We start from the raw sequence: 21,188 nt of genomic DNA, 5'->3' as shown, positions 1-21,188 counted from the left end.
TGCTGGGTTAAATGGTATTTCTGGATCTAGATCCTTGAGGAATTTCCACACTGTCTTCCACAATGGTTGAACTAATTTACACTCCCACCAACAGTGTAAAAGTGTTCCTATTTCTCCACATCCTCTCCAGCATCTGTTGTTTCCTGACTTTTTAATGATCCCCATTCTAACTAGTGTGAGATGGTATCTCATTGTGGTTTTGATTTGCATTTCTCTAATGACCAGTGATGATGAGTTTTTTTTCATATGTTTGTAGGCCGCATAAATTTCTTATTTTGAGAAGTGTCTGTTCATATCCTTCGCCCACTTTTTGATGGGATTTTTTTTTCTTGTAAATTTGCTTAAGTTCCTTGTAGATTCTGGATATTAGCCCTTTGTCAGATGAGTAGATTGCAAAAATTTTCTCCCATTCTGTAGGTTGCCCATTCACTCTGATGGTAGTCTCTTTTGCCGTGCAGAAGCTCTTTAGTTTAATTAGACCCCATTTGTCAATTTTGGCTTTTGTTGTAATTGCTTTTGGTGTTTTAGTCATGAAGTCTTTGCCCATGCCTATGTCCTGAATAGTATTGCCTAGGTTTTCTTATAGAGTTTTTATGGTTTTATGTCTTACATTTAAGTCTTTAATCCATCTTGAGTTAATTTTTGTATAAGGTGTAAGGAAGGGGTCCAGTTTCGGTTTTCTGCATATGGCTAGCCAGTTTTTCCAACACCATTTATTAAATAGGGAATCCTTTCCCCATTTCTTGTTTTTGTCAGGTTTGTCAAAGATCAGATGGTTGTAGATGTGTGGTGTTATTTCTGAGGCCTCTGTTCTGTTCCATTGGTCTATATATCTGTTTTGATACCAGTACCATGCTGTTTTGGTTACTGTAGCCTTGTAGTATAGTTTGAAGTCAGGTAGCATGATGCCTCCAGCTTTGTTCTTTTTGCTTAAGATTGTCTTGGCTATACCAGCTCTTTTTTGGTTTCATATGAAATTTAAAGTAGTTTTTTTTCTAATTCTGTGAAGAAAGTCAATGGTAGCTTGATGGGAATAGCACTGAATCTATAAATTACTTTGGGCAGTATGGCCATTTTCATGATATTGATTCTTCCTATCCATGAGCATGGAATGTTTTTTCATTTGTTTGTGTCCTCTCTTATTTCCTTGAGCAGTGGTTTGTAGTTCTCCTTGAAGAGGTCTTTCACACCCCTCGTAAGTTGTATTTTTAGGTATTTTATTCCCTTTGTAGCAATTGTGAATGGGAGTTCACTCATGATTTGGTTCTCTGTTTGTCTGTTATTGGTGTATAGGAATGCTTGTGATTTTTGCACATGGATTTTGTAACCTGAGACTTTGCTGAAGTTGCTTATCAGCTTACAGAGTTTTTGGGCTGAGATGATGGGATTTTCTAAATATACAATCATGTCATCTGCAAACAGAGACAATTTGACTTCCTCTCTTCCTATTTGAATACTTTTTATTTCTTTCTCTTGCCTGATTGCCCTGGCCAGATTTTCCAATACTATGTTGAATAGGAGTGGTGAGAGAGGGCATCCTTGTCTTGTGCCAGTTTTCAAAGGGAATGCTTCCGGCTTTTGCCCATTCAGTATGATACTGGCTGTGGGTTTGTCATAAATAGCTCTTATTATTTTGAGATATGGTCCATCAATACCTAGTTTATTGAGTGTTTTTAGCATGAAGGGGTGTTGAATTTTATCGAAGACCTTTTCTGCATCTATTGAGATAATCATGTGGTTTTTGTCATTGGTTCTGTTCATGTGATGGATTATGTTTATTGATTTGCTTATGTTGAACCAGCCTTGCATCCCAGGAATGAAGCCGTCTTGATTGTGGTGGATAAGCTTTAGAACGTGCTGCTGGATTCGGTTTGCCAATATTTTATTGAGGATTTTTGCATCTATGTTCATCAGGGATATTGGCCTGAAATTTTCTTTTTTTTTGTTGTGTCTCTGCCAGGTTTTGGTATCAGGATGATGCCGGCTTCATAAAATGAGTTAGGGAGGAGTCCCTCTTTTTCTATTGTTTGGAATAGTTTCAGAAGAAATGGTACCAGCTCCTCTTTGTACCTCTGGTAGAATTCAGCTGTGAATCTCTCTGGTCCTGGGCTTTTTTTGTTGGTAGGTTATTAATTATGCCTCAATTTCAGAACTTGTTATTGGTCTCTTCAGGGATTCAAGTTTTTCCTGGTTGAGGCTTGGGAGGGTGTATGTGTCCAGGAATGTATCCACCATTACTTCTAGATTTTCTAGTTTATTTGCATAGAGGTGTTTATAGTATTCTCTGATGGTAGTTTGTATTTCTGTGGGATCAGTGGTGATATCCCCATTATCATTTTTTCTTGTGTCTATTTGATTCATCTCTCTTTTCTTGTTTATTAGCCTGGCTAGCAGTCTATCTATTCTGTTAATTTTTTCAAAAAAACCAACTCCTGGATTCATTGATTTTTTTGAAGGGTTTTTCATGTCTCTGTCTCCTTCAGTTCTGCTCTGATCTTAGTTATTTCTTGTCTTCTGGTAGCTTTTGAATTTGTTTGTTCTTGCTTCTCTAGTTCTTTTAATTGTGATGTTAGGGTATCGATTTTAGATCTTTCCTGCTTTCTTCTGAGGGCATTTAGTGCTATAAATTTCCCTTTAAGCACTGCTTTAGCTGTGTCCCAGAGATTCTGGTACTTTGTATCTTTGTTCTCATTGGTTTCAAAGAACTTATTTATTTTTGCCTTAATTTCGTTATTTACCCAATAATCATTCAGGAGCAGGTTGTTCAGTTTCCATGTAGTTGTGTGGTTTTGAATGAACTTCTTAATCCTGAGTTCTAATTTGATTGCACTGTGGTCTGAGAGACTGTTATGATTTCCATTCTTTTGCATTTGCTGAGGAGTGTTTTACTTCCAATTATGTGGTCAATTTTAGAATAAGTGCTATTTGGTGCAGAGAAGAATGTATATTCTGTTGATTTGGGGTGGAGAGTTCTGTAGATGTCTATTAGGTCCACTTGGTCCAAAGCTGAGTTCAAGTCCTGAATATCCTTGTTAATTTTCTGTCTTGTTGATCTGTCTGATATTGACAGTGGGATGTTAAAGTCTCCCACTATTATTGTGTGGAAGTCTAAGTCTCTTTGTAGGTCTCTAAGAACTTGCTTTATGAATCTGGGTTCTCCTGTATTGGGTGCATATATATTTAGGATAATTAGCTCTTCTTGTTGCATTGATCCCTTTACCATTATGTAATGCCCTTCTTTTTCTTTTTTGATATTTGTTGGTTTGAAGTCTATTTTATCAGAGACTAGGATTGCAACCACTGCTTTTTTTTTTTTTTTTTTTTTTTTTGCTTTCCATTTGCTTGGTAAATCTTCCTCCATCCCTTTATTTTGAGCCTATGTGTGTCTTTGCACGTGAGATGGGTCTCCTGAATACAGCACACCGATGGGTCTTGACTCTTTATTCAATTTGCCAGTCTATGTCTTTTAATTGGGGCATTTAATCCATTTACATTTAAAGTTAATATTGTTATGTGTGAATTTGATCCTGTCATTATGATGCTAGCTGGTTATTTTGCATATTAGTTGATGCAGTTTCTTCATAGTGTTGATGGTCTTTACATTTTGGTATGTTTTTGCAGTGGCTGGTACCAGTTTTTCCTTTCCATATTTAGTGTTTTCTTCAGGAACTCTTGTAAGGCAGCCCTGGTGGTGACAAAATCTCTCAGCATTTGCTTGTCTGTAAAGGATTTTATTTCTCCTTCTCTTATGAAGCTTAGTTTGGCTGGATGTGAAATTCTGGGTTGAAAATTCTTTTCTTTAAAAATGTTGAATATGGGCCCCCACTCTGTTCTGGCTTGTAGGGTTTCTGCAGAGAGTTCCACTGTTAGTCTGATGGGCTTCCCTTTGTAGGTAACCCGACCTTTCTCTCTGGCTGCCCTAAACATTTTTTCCTTCATTTCAACCTTGGTGAATCTGAGGATTATGTGTCTTTTTTTTTTTTTTTTAACTATATGAGGAGTATCTTTGTGGTTTTCTCTGTATTTCCTGAATTTGAATGTTGACCTGTCTTGCTAGGTTGGGGAAGTTCTCCTGGATAATATCCTGAAGTGTGTTTTCCAGCTTGGTTCCATTCTCCCTGTCACTTTCAGGTACACCAATCAAACGTAGGTTTGGTCTTTTCACATAGTCTCATACTTCTTGGGGGCTTTATTCGTTCCTTTTCATTCTTTTTTCTCTAATCTTGTCTTCATGCTTATTTCATTAAGTTCATCTTCAATGTCTGATATCCTTTCTTCTGCTTGATTGATTTGGCTATTGATACTTGCGTATGCTTCACAAAGTTCTTGTGCTGTGTTTTTCAGCTCCATCAGGTCATTTATGTTCTTTTCTAAACTGGTTATTCTAGTTAGCAGTTCCTGTAACCTTTTATCAAGGTTCTTAGTTTCCTTGCATTTAGTTAGAACATGCTCCTTTAGCTCAGAGGAGTTTGTTATTACCCACCTTCTGAAGCCTACTTCTGTCAATTTGTCAAACTCATTCCCCATCCAGCTTTGTTGCCTTGCTTGTGAGGAGTTTTGATCCCTTGGAGGAGAAGAGGCATTCTGGTTTTTGGAATTTTCAGCCTTTTTGCTTCAGTTTTTCCTCATCTTCATGGCTTTATCTACCTTTGGCCTTTGATTTTGGTGACCTTTGGATGGAGTTTTTGCGTGGACGTCCTTTTTGTTGATGTTGATGCTATTGCTTTCTGTTTGTTAGCTTTCCTTCTAACAGGCCCCTCTTCTGCAGGTCTGCTGGAGTTTGCTGGAGGTCCACTCCAGATCCTGTTTGCCTGGGTATCACCAGTGGAGACTGCAGAACAGCAAAGATTGCTGCCTGCTTCTTCCTCTGGAAGCTTCGTCCCAGAGGGGCACCCGCCAGATGCCAGCTGGAGCACTCCTGTATAAGGTGTCTGTCAACCCCTGCTGGGAGGTGTCTCCCTGTCAGGAGGCACGGGGGTCAGGGATCCACTTGAGGATGCAGTCTGTCCCTTAGCAGAGCTCAAGCACTGTGCTGGGAGAACCACTGCTCTCTTCAGAGAGATTTCTCTGTGATTTCTTCACTTCAGAGCTGTGAATCTTCGCTTCAGAGCTGGCAGGCAGGAATGTTTAAGTCTGTTGAAGCTGCGCCCACAGTTGCCCCTTCCCCCAGGTGCTCTGTCCCAGGGAGATGGGAATTGTATCTATAAGCCCCTGACTGGGGCTGCTGCCTTTCTTTCAGAGATGCCCTGCCCAGAGAGGAGGAATCTAGAGAGGCAGTCTGGCTACAGTGGCATTGCCACGCTGCAGTGGGTTCCGCATCTAGTTTGAACTTCCCAGTGGCTTTGTTTACATTATGAGGGGAAAACAACCTACTCAAGCCTCCTTAATGGCGGACGCCCCTCCCCACACCAAGCTCAGCATCGCAGGTCAACTTTAGACTGCTGTGCTGGCAGCGATAATTTCAAGACAGTGAATCTTAGCTTGCTGGACTCCATGGGGGTGGGGTCCACTTAGCACGATCACTCGGCTCCCTGTCTTCAGCCCCCTTTCCATGGGAGTGAACGGTTCTATCTCTCTGGCATTCCAGGCACCACTGGGGTACGAAAAAAACTCCTGCAGCTAGCTCAGTGTCTGCCCAAATTGCAACCCATTTTTGTGCTTGAAACCCAGGGCCCTGGTGGTGTAGGCACCCGAGGGAATCTCCTGGTCTGTGGGTTGCGAAGACCATGGGAAAAGCATAGTATCTGGGCTGGATAGCACTGTCCCTCACGGCACAGTTCCTCACGACTTCCCTAGGCTAGGGAAGGGGGTTCCCTGACTCCTTGCGCTTCCCAGGTAAGGTGACGCCCCACCCTGCTTCTGCTTGCCCTCTGTGGGCTGTACCCACTGTCTAACCAGGCCCAATGAGATGAAGTGGGTACCTCAGTTGGAAATGCAGAAGTCACCCATCTTCTTGGTCTCGCTGGGAGCTGCAGATCAGAGCTGTTCCTGTTTGGCCATCTCGCCAGCCCCACCCCCGGCCCCCAGCTATTTATATTTAAACTCATTAAATGAAGCCAACCTAAAAATTGAGTTCTGCAGTCACACTTGCCACATTTTAAGTGCTCAATGGCCACCTGGGACTAGTGACAATCGTATTGGACAGTGCAGGCACAGAAAATTTTCACCGATGCAGAATATTCTCTTAGACCTGTTGGTCTAGTGGAGGTGGGGTGTGGAGAGTCTAGAAATAGTCATTAAGTGAACAAACAAATATGTAGCTGGGTGCGGTGGCTCATGCCTGTAATCCCAACATTTTGGAGGCCGAGGCAGGAAGATCCTTTGAGCCCAGGTCTTTGAGGCCAGCCTCAGCAATACAGTGAGACCACCACCATCTCTACAAAAAAATAAAAAAATTAGCTGGGCACCTGGTGTTTCAGGTCACACCTGGTGTTTCAGTACGATCTGTAGTCCCAGCTACTTGGGAGGCTGAAATGGGAGGATCGCTTGAGCCCAGGAGGTCCAGGCTGCAGACGGCTGTGATCATGTCATTTCACTCTAGCCTGGGTGACAGGGCACGACCCTGTCTCTAAAAAAAAAGAAAAAATTACCCACCCCCCACCAAAGCAGGTAAATAAGATAACTTCAAATGTGGTAGCCCTATGAAAAAAATGAAACAGGGAAATGTGCTGGAGTTGTCGTTTGGTTAGGGTGGTCTGGGTGGGCCTGTGTGAGAAGGCGACGCAGGAGCCAGGACCCGGGGAGGATCTGAATGAATAGCAAGTGCTGGGAGCGCTGCAGAAATATAAGAAGGCCAAGCGTGGCCCGGAGTAGGGAGCAAGAGGGAGAGAAGCAAGAGATGGGCTTAGGAGCGAGGCGGATGTCCAATCCCGTGGGCTCATGGGGAGGAGCGTGCATTCAACTCTAAGTGCGAGGAGGACATCGCAGGCTGCCCACAGGAAAGTATTATGATCTGATTCACACGTGAAAAGCTCACTCGGGTTCCAGGGTTGATCGCAAATAGGAGGGAGGCACGAGCAGAGACAGAGGGACCAGCAGGGAGCTCCTAAAGCTGTTCAGGTGGGAGAAGTTGAGGCCTTGGGATCACGCACAAAGGGCAGTAGCTAACCCTAGAGGGAGGCAGTATTCATGTTGTAGCTCAACTCTGCATCCGAAAATACAGGGGGCAATGATAGCACCCGGTATGTGGTGCCACTGATAAGAGGATACAGAGAGCTAGTGTCTATAAAGTCGCCAGTATTTTCAGTATGATGGTACGTGGCATCATCTTGTCTAACCCATCTTTGTCTCTCAAAATATTTTCTAGCTCCTTGTCTTGCCTGTTCTAGTCTGGTTTCCACACTGCCACTAGAGTCACCTTCCTCAAAGGCCAATCTGATGTCAGTTCCCTTCAGGGCTCCTGGGGGAACCCAGATGAAACTCCGAGTTTGTTAATACAGCGTAGGAAGCTTCTCACACTCCAGCCCATGTCTCTGTCCAGCATCACCTCTCCCACTCTCTGCCTGGCACTCTGCTCCAGCTATACCAATTGTCCCCTTGGCTCATGCAGTTCCCTTAGCTGGGAATACTTTCCCTCCGCTACTTGGGTGGGTTCTCTCCAGCTGTTTGTCTTTCTAAGCTCAGCTTAGAAATTTTCACCTCCAAGAAACCACTTCTGTGTTTCCAAGTCTAGGTCAAGTGCCCTTACATGAGATCCCATGGGACCCTGTACTTCTCCATCATGTTGAATTACAATTGCCTGTTTACCTGTCTCTTCCATTAAACTGAGGTCTTCACAACAGTAGGAACTATCTCTGTCCAGTTCATGATTGTGTGTATCTCAATGCCTAGACTATATCGAGTGCTTAAGATATATTTTGTTTAGGCCAAGTGTGGTGGCTTATGCCTACAATCCCAGCACTTTGGGAGACCAAGGCAGGTGGATCACAAGGTCAGGAGTTTGAGACCAGCCTCACCAAGGTGGTGAAACCCCGTCTCTACTAAAAATACAAAAATTAGCCAGGCGCAGTGGTGGGTGCCTGTAATCCCAGCTACTCAGGAGGCTGAGGCAGGAGAATTGCTTGAACCTAGGAGGCAGAGGTTGCAGTGAGCCAAGATCGTGCTACTGTGCTCCAGCCTGGACGACAGAGTGAGACTCTGTCTCAAAAAAAAAAAAAAAAAAAAAGGAGCTATTTTGTTTAATGAGTGAGTAAATGAATTCGTAAAAATCATCTATTTATAGCATTTGGTAGACCACTCTCTTTTCCTATGCCCTTCTTTTGCACATTGTTATTATTATTTTTTTCAAACAACCATTATTTAGGCTTCCTAACCTGAATGTGTTAGCTTAGGGTGCCATAAAAAAATACCACATACTTGGGGGCTTAAAAATCAGAAATGTATTTTCTCACAGTTCTGGAGGGTGGAAATCTGAGATTAGGGTGCCAGCATGGTCAGGTTCTGGAGCAGTCTCTTTTCCTGGCTTTCAGATGACCATCTTCTCAATGTGTCCTCATAGGGCAGAGAGAAAGAGAGAGAGCTCACTTTGGTGTCTTCCTTCAAAGGGCACTAATCCCATCATAAGGGCCCCACCCTCATGACCTCATTTAACCCTAATTACCTCCCACAAAACCATTTCCAAATAGCATCACATCAAGAGTAAGAATTTCAACCCATGAATTTTAAGGGGACATAAGCATTCAATCCATTGCATACCCCATGCTTTAGAATTAAAAAAATATAAGGTGTAAATTCTTTTGTGTTGGGCTTTTATAGGGGCAATATATAACACCTTTCTTTCCCATTTAGGTTCTGAACTAACTGAGGAATAGATAAAGAAGGTAGACAGATGGAGATTTTAACAGATGCTTATGTGGCACTTACTGGGTGCCAGCTAACAACTTGCCCAAGGTCACACAGCTTATCAGTGGTGGAGCCAGGGTTTAAACTCAGCTCTAGAATCTATTCTTGTTATTCTGTTTCTTAAAGTGTAAGCTTTAAGCTAGATTGCAGGACATGGTAGGTATGTGTCCACCAGGCCAGTTAACTCTCCATCACCGACTTAGACGCTCCCAGGCAGTTGCAGAACCAGAGGTCTCCTCCACAGGGGCAGAATGCAGGCGGAGCTGAAAAGAGAAGATTAATGTGTGAACTTAGTCTCTCTCAAATTTACCAATCAGCTAAGTCACTTTTCCTCACCTGGGGAGGAGTGGATGAGGGATGGGGAGTGAATGGCTGGAAATGTGCATCAGACTAAGGTCTCATCAGGGGAACAAGCATTCCCTCAAACCCAGTGGAAGCCATGCTGCAAATATCAGCTCTAGAATCTGTTCTTGTTACTCTGCTTCTCAAAGTGTAAGCTTTAAGCTAGATTGCAGGACATGGTTTAGGTGCATATCCACAGGGCCAGCTAACTCTCCATCAGGGACCTAGACTCTCCCAGGCGGTTGCAGAGCCAGAGGTCTCCTCTACAGTGGGAGATATTTAAAGCCTTTCCTGTCATCATTGGAAATGAGCAAACTTTGCTAGCAATGTAGTCAAGGGCTTGGGTGTTTGAAGTCTTTACTTCTGTTCTTCCAGAATTAGGATCTGGGGCTCAGCTGTGAATTGCTGTCACTGAAGCTGTCCAGTCCTTGGACACACACGCGGACAGGTGGGCTGAGTAATGGGAATGTTCTTAGAAAGCCAGAGGACCTTGGCAGCATTGCCCAGCAGCTCAGTGACAGGTCCTGATGGCTGAGAGACTGATTTCCCATCCTTTCCTAAGGAAGCAGGGACTGGTGAGCAGAGCATGTGTGAGGCCTGTGAGGTTCCTGTGTGCATTGCAGGGTCTCTTGGTAGAGCCTGGTACCTGGGTGGATGGGAGAACAAACACCAGATGCAGGGTCAGGTGTCTTGATTTCTTGCCCAGCTCTCCCATTTGTTGTGAGCCATGGGATGCTGGGAAAGTCATTCAGCCTCCCTGTGCCTTCATTTGCTCAACTGTAAAATGGGAAAAATATAACCTATCTCAAAGGACTGTGTGAGGATCATGATACTAAATGAGAAGATGCTTTATAAGTATCAAGGCTGGATAATTTCAAGCTATTACTCCATCTTCCTTCTTTCCTGCATCGTTTTCGTTAGCAGACACACGTTGACTTTGCCCAACCTCCTCTTTCTGGAATAGCACCCTGATCCTCCTTTGGGAGCTCCTGGGGCTCACCTCTTGGGGCCATGTGGATTGTTCAGGACTGACTCCATCCCAAAGTGCCAGGGCAAGCCCACTCTACAGGCCTGGCCAAGCAGAACACCCCTGGCTCCAGCGATTGGTTCAGGGATAGCCAGGGGCCCCAGCAGGGGCCAGCTGACCATTCCAAAACTTTTGCTGGAACTCCTGGGAGAGACTTTGCCTTCCTTGCCAGGATTGCCAACCTGTGAGAATGTAAGCTTGGGGGTTTTGGGGGCCATCTTTGCCATCTTACAGGGAGAGCCTGCCACCATACAGAGGCAGAATGGAGAGCGGGAGGAAGACACAGTGTCCTGTGGGCATTGTTAGAGCCCGTGTTTCCAGTCATGCCTGACTTGTGTTCATTATGAGTGAGGTGGGCTAACATTTCATGTGTATTTCCCTTTCTGTGAGCTGCTGTTTATATCTATATCTTTAACTGACTTTTCTACTGGGTGGTTGGCATTATTCTCATAGATTTGTGGAAACTTTCTTTTCTTTTAGTAGTTATTTTTTGTTGAGGTCAAATTCACATAACATAAAATTTACCATTTTAAAGTGTACAATTCAGTGGCATTTAGTCCGTTCACAATGTTGTACAACTGTCACCTCTGTCTAGTTCCAAAATCTACCTTTCTTTCTTTCTTTCTTTTTCTTTCTTTTTCCTTCCTTCCTTCCCCTTTCTTTCTTTTTCTTTTTCTTTCCCCTTTCTTTCTTTCTCTTTCTTTCTTTCTTTCTTTCTTTCTTTCTTTCTTTCTTTCTTTCTTTCTTTCTTTCTTTCTTTCTTTCTTTCTTTCTTTCTTTCTCTTTCCCCTCCCTTCCTTCCTTCCTTTTCTTTCTCTCTCTCTCTTTCCCTCCCTCCCTCCCTCCCTTCGTTCCTCTCTCTCTCTCTCTTTTTCTTTCTTTTTTTCAGAGCCTTGCTCTGTTGCCCAGGCTGGAGTGCAGTGGTGCAATTGCAGTCACAGCTCACTGCACCCTCCACCTCTTGGGCGCAAGTGATTCTCCCACCTCAACCTCCCAAGTAGCTGGGACCACAAGCATGGACCACCACGCTTGGCTAATTTTTGTTTATTTTTTGTAGAGAAGAGGTCTCTCTGTGATGCCTAGACTGGTCTCGAGCTCCTGAGCTCAAGCGATCCTCCTGCCTTTGCCCCACAAAGCACTGGGATTACAGGCATGAGCCATTGCTCCTATCCCAAAACATTTTAATGATCACCAAAGAAACTTGGTACTTCCTATTAAGCAGCTACTGCCTGTCCTCGCTCTTTCTAGCCCCTGGCAACCACTCTTCTGTGACCATAGAGATGGAATTTTCTATGGATATATCTATTCTGGATATTTCATATAAATGGACTCATATAATCTGTGTATTTCTTTGACTTAGCATAATATTTTTAAGGTTCTTCCATACTGTAGCATGTATTGGTACTTCATTTCTCTTTATGGCTGAGTAATATTCTATCATATGGATATACCATTTTTTGTTTATCCATTCATTCAAACAACATTTGGGTTGTTTCTGTCTTTTGGTTGTTGTGAATTGGGCTCCTATGAATATTCACGTATGAGTATTTGTTTGAATTGATATTAGAAAAATTATTCTTTGGCCTGTGATAGGTGTTGCAACTATTGTTTCTGAGCTTGCCATTGGTCTTTGACTTTGCTTTTGTCAAGCAGAATTTTGTAAGTATTGTTCTGTAGTTGAATTTGTCAGCTTTTCCAGCTAATGGGTTTTGTGACACAGTTGGAAAGGTCATCCTTATAACTTGAGGTTATGAAACAACTGTACCATCAAAACCTCTGCTTATCCACGTATTTCCTTACCAATGAAACAGGTATTGAAAACAGCCCTACTTGCCATTCCGTCCCCTCCCAGGGTTATTGTGAGGACCACGTATGACAAATGATATGAAAGAGCCTTACAAAATATAAAGCAATGTATACACATTAGGCATGTTGTCGTCATCACTATTAATTCTATTAAAATCTGCCATCAACTAGCTGAGTTCTGCTTGTTGCTTTCATTTTGTAGAGCAGGGCTTAAAGGGCAGAATTATTCACTGAGCTGCCCAAGGATGTATTCGCTGGTAGCAACGTGGAGAATGTTACAAAATTAGTCATCTCGGCGAGGGGGAGGTGTTCATATTTGACCAGAAAAATAAAAGTACTTTAAACCAAAAACTATTCTGGCCACTTTTCCTTCAAATGAAGCCTTTTTTCTTTCTACCAGGAAAAGAAACCGGTTCAGTGAGTTTTGCATTGTTTAGCTGTTATTGTAATTTATGCCTCACTAGTGGTCACTTGTGACATGTTTTCCTTATATTTTTAACCCCAAATTCTTTTTTTAAATGGAAAACTTTACGTTGAACTCCGTATTGAAACAATGTAATTATAGGGAATGAAAAAATGGGTTATTACTTGATAGCAATTATTCCTATGCTGATTCCTCCGGGATAGAATCGTGCACTGTTTAAGTCCTTGGGCTCCGCTATGAGTCATACCTGGGCTTCAGTGCAATTAAGTTACTAGCTAGCTTTGTGATCTTGGGCAACTTGCTTCACTCGTCTTGGCCTCTGTTTACCCAACTTGAAAACAAGGATGATTTACATCACTGGACTCATGGGGCTGTAGCAAAAAATCAGTGATAAAATCTACATAGAGTGCTTGGCCCTGTGCTTGTGTGCAGGGAGAACTTGGTAAGTACTAGCTATCAGTATAATTTAGGAAAATCTAAAAGAATTCAGGAGATGAGCCCCAAGGAAATGGAATAAACACTTCCAGGGGCTTTTCTGGTCCTTAGTGGGTGGCATAGATCAAATCACATGGTAGAGGCCCTCCCCTCACACCTACCACATTTATTTGGAGACAAATCTGGTTTCTGTTACTACCATGTGAAGGGTAAACATTGGGAATAGCAGTTGGTTCTCAGACAGCAAGGAAAAAGTGGGCTCACAGAGGAGGAGTCACAGGAGGGCAGCGGGAGGGCTGGGGTGGGCTGTGGGGAGGACTGGAAGGGTGAGGACCTGGTGCTGGGGTCCTGCCCAGGTCACACCCACATCTTCTTGGGGATAGAAGATTCCAGATGATGTGGGTTTATTCTGTGTGGTGATGGATTTTTCAGGGGACACAGACCTTTTCCTCTTTTTTTTCCTCTCTTCCTTTTCCCAATCTGGGTATCTGTGGAGACCAAGCTCTAGTCCTAGGTCCGGCTTGGCTGGGCCCTGTATTAGTCCATTTTGCATTGCTGTAAAGGAATACCTGGGGCTGGGTAATTAAAGAAAAAAATTTTATTTGGTTGGGTGTGGTGGCTCACTCTGCAATCCCAGTAGTTCGGGAGGCTGAGGTGGGAGAATTGCTTGAGACCAGCCTGCCCAACGTGGTGAGACCCCATCTTGAGAAAAAAAAAAAAGTTTTATTTGGCTCATGGTTCTGCAGGCTATACCAGCATAACACCAGCATCTGCTTTGCTTCTGATGAGGCCTCAGGAAGCTTCCAATCATGGTGGAAGGTGCAGGCATATCACATGGTGAGTGAGGAAGCAAGGAAGAGGAGCGAGGTCCCAGACTCTTCATCAACCAGATCTCTTGTGAACCCATTACCGTGGGGTGGACACCAAGCCATTCCTGAGGGATCCATCCCCATGATCCAAACACTGCCCACCAGATCCCACCTCCAACATTGAAGACCACATTTCCACAGCTCTAAAAAAGAAATTATGTCTGTGAGACTTCTGCTCTATGCCAGGCACTTTAAATCCATGATCGTGTTGGATCCTGTGCCATGGGTGGATCACTACCCTATGACAGATGAGGAAACCAAGACTCAGAGAAGGTGTATTCCTCCATGAGCCCCACACACAGCTGGTGCACAGCAGAGCCAGAAGGTAAACTACCATCTGACTTACTCCAAAACCCAGCCTCTGCCAGGTGTCAGCTCAGAGCACTATACCATCTTTGGTCTTGGTTTTGTATGGCTTTTTGTGACATTTCTGTGACATTTCCATGGCTCAGCACCCTACACATAGGTCTCCTAGAACTATTTGTGGATTTAAAATTTTAATAATGGTGAAAATAGCTGACATTTACTGAGTTCCTGCCACCAGTGGGCACACAAGCAGGTTGAGCCACTTGCTCAAGTTCTCATGAGCTCAAGGCTCGTGGCAGAGCCAGGAGAGAATCCAGTCTGTCGTACTCCAAGGTGTATGGTTTTAACTTTCATTTTTCTTGAAGAATCTAGGCTTGCAGCAGGGATGTTAATCTCTGTGCCCATCTTTCTCAGGTAACGTGGGGCTTTTGCGGGTTTGAACTAGTTAGAAGAGAACAGCAAAGGGCCTGAACATGTCCAGGGGAGGCGTGAGGCCGTGGGGTGATGGCAAGGGCTGCGGGCCAGTGGCATCTATTTCTGAACTGGTGACCTCCTGCCTCCGGGCACAAGGCTATAATAAGCCCCATGATTCACCAGTTGGACTTCTCCCTGTCGTTGCTCCAAGCAGGTCTTGTGCTTTGCCACCTGTGGGCCCCAGCTCATGCTGTGTGCTCCAGGAGAACATCCTGCCCTGCCTCACTCCCTTTGCCATACCTGCCTGGGGACACCCACTGCAGCTGCCATGTCCTCTAGGAAGCCTTGATGGACTAGCATGGATAATCTATTCATTTCTGAGTCCAAACAGAATCATTTATTATATACTCAGAAAAGGCAAATGGAAGACTATACCTATTTTGAGAAATTTGGGAACATTTATCTCAGGGGACAGTCAGGGGCCAATACACATTAGTGACAATCTTAGCATATGAAATTCCAGTGATCAGCGACTCTTTAGTGCTTGACTCAGTTTTTACAGAATGAATCTTATTCTACCTTAAGTCCACATGAAATGGGTTTGGTCTCCCTTGTAGAATGCAGGAGACCTTGAGCCTGGGTTGGAAGGCTGGTGACCTTGGGTAAGTCACTTCCCATATCTGAGCCTCTGCTCCTTTGTCTGTGAAAGAGTGGTGCTTATACCTAGGTTGTTAGGTTGTTGGGTGATATAAAAGGGTAATAACAGTTGCTACTGTTTATTGAGTGCTTGCTATGCACCAGAGACTGTGCTAAGCTTAGCTTTGCATTTTTCTTTGATCTTTTCAAGAGCTCCTCTCATTCCTGATGTTCCTTACCCTGCAATATTTTTTCCCATAGCACTTTACATTTTGTATGATATTATATAATATACTTACTGTGATTATTTTTGGTCTTCCTCTCCCAGGGCCTCTTGCCTCGTACAACTCCAGGGGGCACCATTCACAATGCATTCTACTCTAGGGGTGCCTTTTACTAAGAATATTAGCATGATTGGTGGAAACTCCTGGAGTTGTGTGATGTGGAGACCCGGGAGCTTCAGAAGGTCAGGGATTTTTGTGTGTGCCAGTTCTGATCATTGCTGTATCCCTGTACCCAGAACGGTGCTAGACCTATAGTAAGCATTCAGTAAATATCTGTTGAAAGAATGAATAACATAGCCTCCAAAGAGAGCTGATTTTACTATCTAGGAAACTGAGGCTCAGTCTGACTTATGAATTTGCCCAGAGCCCCACAAGCCAATGACCCAGCTGTTCTGCCTCCAGTGTGCCTGCTCTGCTTGGCTTTGCTAAGCTGCATGCCTTTAACTCCTCGCATCGTCTCTGCCACCAAGTAACTGCTCAACAAATATTGATGCTTTTCCCTACATGGGTCAGGCCCTCTGCTAGACTATCCCAGTAGAGTGACAAACCATCATATAGCTGTTGATTCCAGAAACTGAATTAAATTGCACAGTGCAAAAAAAGGGAGGATCTTAAGTTTTTGGAAGAAAAATCCCTAACCCAAGTGCTAATGTTTGGAGTTTGCAGAAGCCTCTCAAGACTTACCAACCCGATTATTTTTCCTGCTGCCTTCCCTTTTGTGAGCGTTTCTTCCCCTTTTTGCTTGCAGTGAGTTCTGCTCTCCTGTAGGCTACAATGTGTCAGTTGTTATAAAATCCGGGAGGCGGAGTCTAGTGACGTGAGCAGTGGGGGAGAGCTCAGCCAGCCCTGCAGGGCGAGCAGTCCAGCCTTGTGTTCACCGGAGCTTAAGCGTTTCGGCAGGAAAACTTCCATCTCGCTCTCCTGGCTTTGATCCTCACTGGACATCAGACCAGAGGCACCGAAGGGAGGGAGGATGCGAGATGACCGGCCCTTTGGCAACCTGACCATCGACTTAGCGGAGCCTTCAAAAGCAAGCCAGGGGCTGGCTGCACGACCAAAGAGGCGCCGCGCCTCTCGTGGATGTGTGTGTGTGAGTGATCCAGCGAGTGTGTGTGCGTGTGAGGGTGTGTGTGTGTATGCCTGTGTGCACAGCACAACTGTGTGCGTGTCCCGGTGAGTGTGCCTGTGCATGCGTGAGTGTGTGTACGTGTGCATGTGTGTGTGAGTGCGCTTGGTTATTACTATTATTATTATTTTTGGAAGAAAAATCTTTGAAAATCTGGGGCAGGTTACTGTGCTCCTAGGGTGATTCTTCTTTTGCAAGAGGAGCTGACCAGAGCAAGCTACTAGAGCCATTTCTCGGCAAGTAAAGAGATTTTTCCTTCCAGAAGGAGAAGGATTTTTGTCCCTGCTCTGCAGCCAAGTGAAAGAGATTAGTCCCTAAACCTGTGAAATCGACCAGAGCTGTGTGATTACCAGGGCTTGAGAGAGGACTCGAAAAGAAAAGGAGAAATAAATCAAACAGCCTGTCAGTTCCTTTGGCCACGTCAGAAGATGTCATCTCAAACTAAGTTCAAGAAAGACAAAGAGATCATTGCTGAATATGAAGCCCAAATAAAAGGTGAGATGCGGGCTGGGAGAGTTTTCCTTCTCCTCCCCTTTTGTTTTTCTCTTGTTCTGGTTCCCACCCCCCGCTGCCCCCCGTTTTCCTCTCTGCCATTATGAAATGTTATGCATCAATAATCTTTTTGTGAGGAGTAACAGTGGCAGCCGCACAAGTCCGGACTGGTTTCAACTGCAGATAGCGCTGGGGCTGGGAGTGTGGATTATGGAATGGGCAGCAGTCTCTGCATTGCAGGTGTGTGAGGAGGATCCTATGCCTGACTTTAGGAGTGTCGCTGATACTCCATCATCTTGGCGGTGACATGTCACTCTAAGGCCATTTTGATAGTCACTACCTCCACCCCTTCCCTGCCATGGTAAAAGCCCTTTAATATTGGGGTATTTTTTTACCATCTGCTCTTTTTTCCTCCCCCTTTTTGGTTTCTGTTGGTGGTGGTGGTTTTGCCTCCGCCTCTTTCTCTGGGCTGGAATTCACATGCATGTGCACAGCGAGGCAGCATCCCTGGGCGGCACTTCTTTGTCGGTGTCTCTGGGCTGGCCTGGGTTGCCATGGATTAACTGTTATGGGGCATATTGATCCAGACTAATGCAGGCATTTAGGCATAAAAAGGGAGCTTGGTGCAGAAAATGTATTATCTCGCAGTGTGCAGCCCAATCACTCTGTGCCCTGGCGTTTAGGTTCATCAGCTTTCATTCAAAGCCAACACCTCAGCATGCCATTTGGGCTGGTCAGCGCTGCCTGGCTTCCGGGGTTCCAGGAGAAGCCTGCCGGGAGGGCGAGATGACCTCTGGCTGCTGGTTGCACCTTCTGTGCCACCGGGTGTATACTTCTTTCAGAAGCCGCTCCCTAAATCCACGCTAGCCAGGCGAAATAGGAAAGGGAACACAATTGCATGGCTAAATGCGGGCTTGCCGCATCCTCATTCAGGCCAGACCGGGGCTTCTCCCACCCCTACACGTTCTAGGCTCAGCTTTGGCAAGGAAAATCTAAAAGCTCCATCCAGCAGGCTCCTCCTTTCTCTGAGGATGTGCCCTGTGGGAAGCCTGGGCTTGTGCCTCTTGGCGTCCGCTTTCTTTCTGGTCATGGTTCTCCTAGCTGCGACACAGGGTGTGTTGTGGCCTCTCCTAGAAAGAGTAAAGACAAAATGCATCTTCAGTGGACCTTGAGGCCTATCTTTGAGGTTATGCACAGGCTGTTGAGCAAGTTGGGTATTTGGGGCTCAAACAACCTGAGGTTGCCACACCTGCTTCTGGGCGCTGCTGCAACTGAAGACCCAATGACCCAGGGAGCTGGGTGGCCTCCTTAAAAGCAGCGGGAAGGCTGGGCACCGCAGCTGTCATACACGCTTCAGATGCTTGGGAAACTTTGGGAGTGGAGCAGCCACGGGGGGATGGATCTGTTTTTTTTCCAGTCTCACCAACAGTCTTTTTGCCTTTTAGTCCTGGTCAAAAACCCAGCGTGCTCATCACCTCTGGGCAGATCCTAGGGCAAGAGGAGCAGAAAACCCTGCTCTTCCCTGGTCTCCTGGCTTTGGTTTTTCAGTTCAATGTGGAAAACAGTGACTTATGATGTCTCAGCCTTGCTGAAAATTTAGAAATAAGCCCTTTATTGGTCAGAGATTTTAATTCACCCAACTGCTCAATACAAAAGCCTAGTTTCAATCTTTGAATAGACTCTTTTTAGGGAGTTTATGTTTTATAAAATGAATTTGGCCAATTATTATTATTTTATAAAAATTAAGGTTGCCATGAAAATGCCATGAGAGAGAAGGGGATGTTGAGTTTTGGACAGTTCAGGTTTTATAATATTTTCTTGGTAGGAAATGTGCTTATCTCATTTTGGAAGGGTTGCTACTACTGGGCCAGTGAACTTTTCTTCAGGGCCAGTTAGGCATTAATTGCCCTGGCTGATCCTTTTGCTTTTTACCTTTCATCTTTTATTTTAACAACTAAGCAGCGAGTACCCTGAGTTTTTTCAGAAATACACCAATTACCAGGCATTCATCAGGAAATGTGTCCAAATGATCTTGTCTCTTCCAAATACTAAATTTCCTTGCATTCTGGCTAAAGGAGTTACATCTTATTCCTTTAGAATTGACACCCACAAGGTCAGGTCAGGATATGGCTGTACCTGAAACCCTCTGGAATCTTTTCTTTTAAAATTCTGTGTGTTAATCACCATCATAATTATTGATGTGTGTCTAGGGCCCTGCATTTTCTATGGCTAACTCGCAGACATCACTTACTCTTGGCCCACACAATGTACAGTAGGGTTAATGTGAACTCAGTTTCAGAGACAAGGAAACTGAGGCCCAGTTAATGTTAAATGACTTGCCCAAGGTCACAAGGCCGATTTTCTCCCAGGCTTGTGTTTCCTGACACATTGTTTGCCCGAAGCTGCCCCTTGAAGGATTGATGTCAGCAGCAGATGGCAGTTTTGTGGGGGGACTGGCAGCCTCTTGATGGAGTTCCATTGTTTACCCTCTTACTTTCATCCCGTTGCCTTTGTTGCATGCCTCTGAAGAACATTTGACCAGTCACCAAAAACAGTGCCTGAGGCCAATTACCTTTCTCCCTGGGAATCATCTGGCCAGTGGGATGCAAAAAGTCCACCTAGTCAGACAGATTTTGTGCTTTGTGAATTTTGTGAAGGGAACTTTTGATTTTTAAAAACAGTGCTGAGTTCTTTGTTGACTTACTCCCTTTTATGTCTTTTTCAAGAATTTATAGACCTAACACAAAGGAATGTTTTAGAACAGTATTTTTTCTATTGTAAAATAGAAGGATTCATGCCTTCTCTTGCCTCATCAGATACTTGAAGCCTTTTGATTATGAAGCAGTAGTAAACCATATGCTTGCACATTTCTAGTGATGGGGAACTCACTACCTCCCAAGCCCACGTAGTCTATCATCTTTGGACAGCTCTGGCTCTTGTAAGCATTTTTTCTTTTTTCTTTTGTGACAGAGTCTCTCTGTGTCATCCAGGCTGGAATGTAGTGATGTCATCTTGACTCACTGCAACCTCCGCCTCTTGGGTTCAAGAGATTCTCCTCCCTCAGCCTCCCGAGTAGCTGGCATTACAGGCATGCGCCACCACATGTGGCCAATTTTTGTATTTTTATTAGAGATGGGGTTTCACCATGTTGGCCAGGCTGATCTCAAACTCCTAGCTTCAAGTGATCCACCCGCCTTGGCCTCCCAAAGTGCTACGATCATAGGTGTGAGCCACCGTGCCTGACCCTTGTAAGCATTTTTTCTTATGTTGCATTGAATATGTCTCTCATCTACTTATTGGTTCTATAGTTCCTTTCCCTTTGGACTTCATAAAATAAGACAGATGTGTCTTCCCTTGGACCTGCCCACTGGGTGTGTGGAGCCTGGGAATATAACCCCTGGCAATGATTATCGTCATATAATAGGATGGTTCGCTACCCCTTACCATTTCCACTCTCCTCTGTCTCTACTGCATCCTGGGTTGCAAACCTCAGTGTCATTGGGTGCTTGGCAGATAGAATAAATGGATAAAGTTGGCCACGTGAAACAATTTGTGGCAGCTGGCCTACCACCTCAGTGCAGGCAGTAGAAGGGTGGTGGTGATGATTATGACGGACTTCAGAGTACATGTTCTGTCTAAATGGGCAGTCACTACTTAGGTTCAACCAATCATTGCTGTTTAGGAATGTAGGCCCAGCCAGATTTTTCAATTTTTCAACAGATGCCAGAAATCTGGATGAGAGCTTTATGTTTTTAAAGAGGTTTTGCCAAAAGGACCTCCAAAAGATTATATTATCAGTATCCTATTTCAAGATTGGCACTGAGTTCTAAATGTGATTCTCTAGATGTGGCCAAAGACAGAAAACAACCATCACCTCCTTTCTGCTGTCTGCAATACTACTATTAACATAGCCCAAGGATTGAATTAGCCTTTGGTGCTGCTCACCCCCTCAGTGCACCATGTATATTACGTCTGCTGTGTTTCTCCAATACACTAGCCTAGGAGCCTTGTCAGAGAGAAGAAAATGAAATGAATTTAACATGACTTGTTATTGGTGACCCCATGCTGGTGCCAAATAGACATTACTTCCTGTCCTAGGTGCTCATAAGTGTCCTTAACAAATCTGTTTAAGAACCTTGCCGGGAGTGATACCATATTATCTAGTCTGGAACTGGCAAACCATAAC

The 21,188-nt window shown here is 44.4% G+C and overlaps 1 protein-coding gene and 1 long non-coding RNA gene across 6 annotated transcripts in view; one reads left to right on the top strand and one right to left on the bottom strand.

Annotated features, from left to right (window-relative positions):
• SRGAP3 (SLIT-ROBO Rho GTPase activating protein 3) overlaps window positions 1-21,188 on the top strand; it is a 382,885-nt gene that overhangs the window by 97,273 nt on the left and 264,424 nt on the right. For 2 of the 5 annotated variants that reach the window (XM_019023743.3, XM_004033539.5), the window contains exon 1: window positions 16,203-17,005. The exons of 1 other annotated variant lie outside the window; for it this stretch is intronic. In XM_019023743.3, coding sequence (XP_018879288.1) covers window positions 16,939-17,005 — 67 coding nt within the window. In that variant the 5' untranslated portion in view covers window positions 16,203-16,938. Of the gene's footprint in view, window positions 1-16,202; window positions 17,006-21,188 lie in introns of those variants that run through there. 2 more of the 5 variants (XM_063703588.1, XM_004033540.5) reach the window with 1 other exon arrangement.
• On the bottom strand, window positions 8,356-16,140 carry LOC115933951 (uncharacterized). Its single transcript, XR_004069780.2, has 3 exons — window positions 16,069-16,140; window positions 8,863-9,104; window positions 8,356-8,490 (listed from the first exon to the last, which is right to left on the bottom strand). It is a non-coding gene; the product is annotated as an uncharacterized lncRNA (long non-coding RNA).

This window comes from Gorilla gorilla, chromosome 2 (assembly GCF_029281585.2).
Source record: "Gorilla gorilla gorilla isolate KB3781 chromosome 2, NHGRI_mGorGor1-v2.1_pri, whole genome shotgun sequence".
NCBI classification, from domain to species: Eukaryota; Metazoa; Chordata; class Mammalia; order Primates; family Hominidae; genus Gorilla; species Gorilla gorilla.
This window is presented reverse-complemented; position numbering and strand designations above follow the sequence as displayed.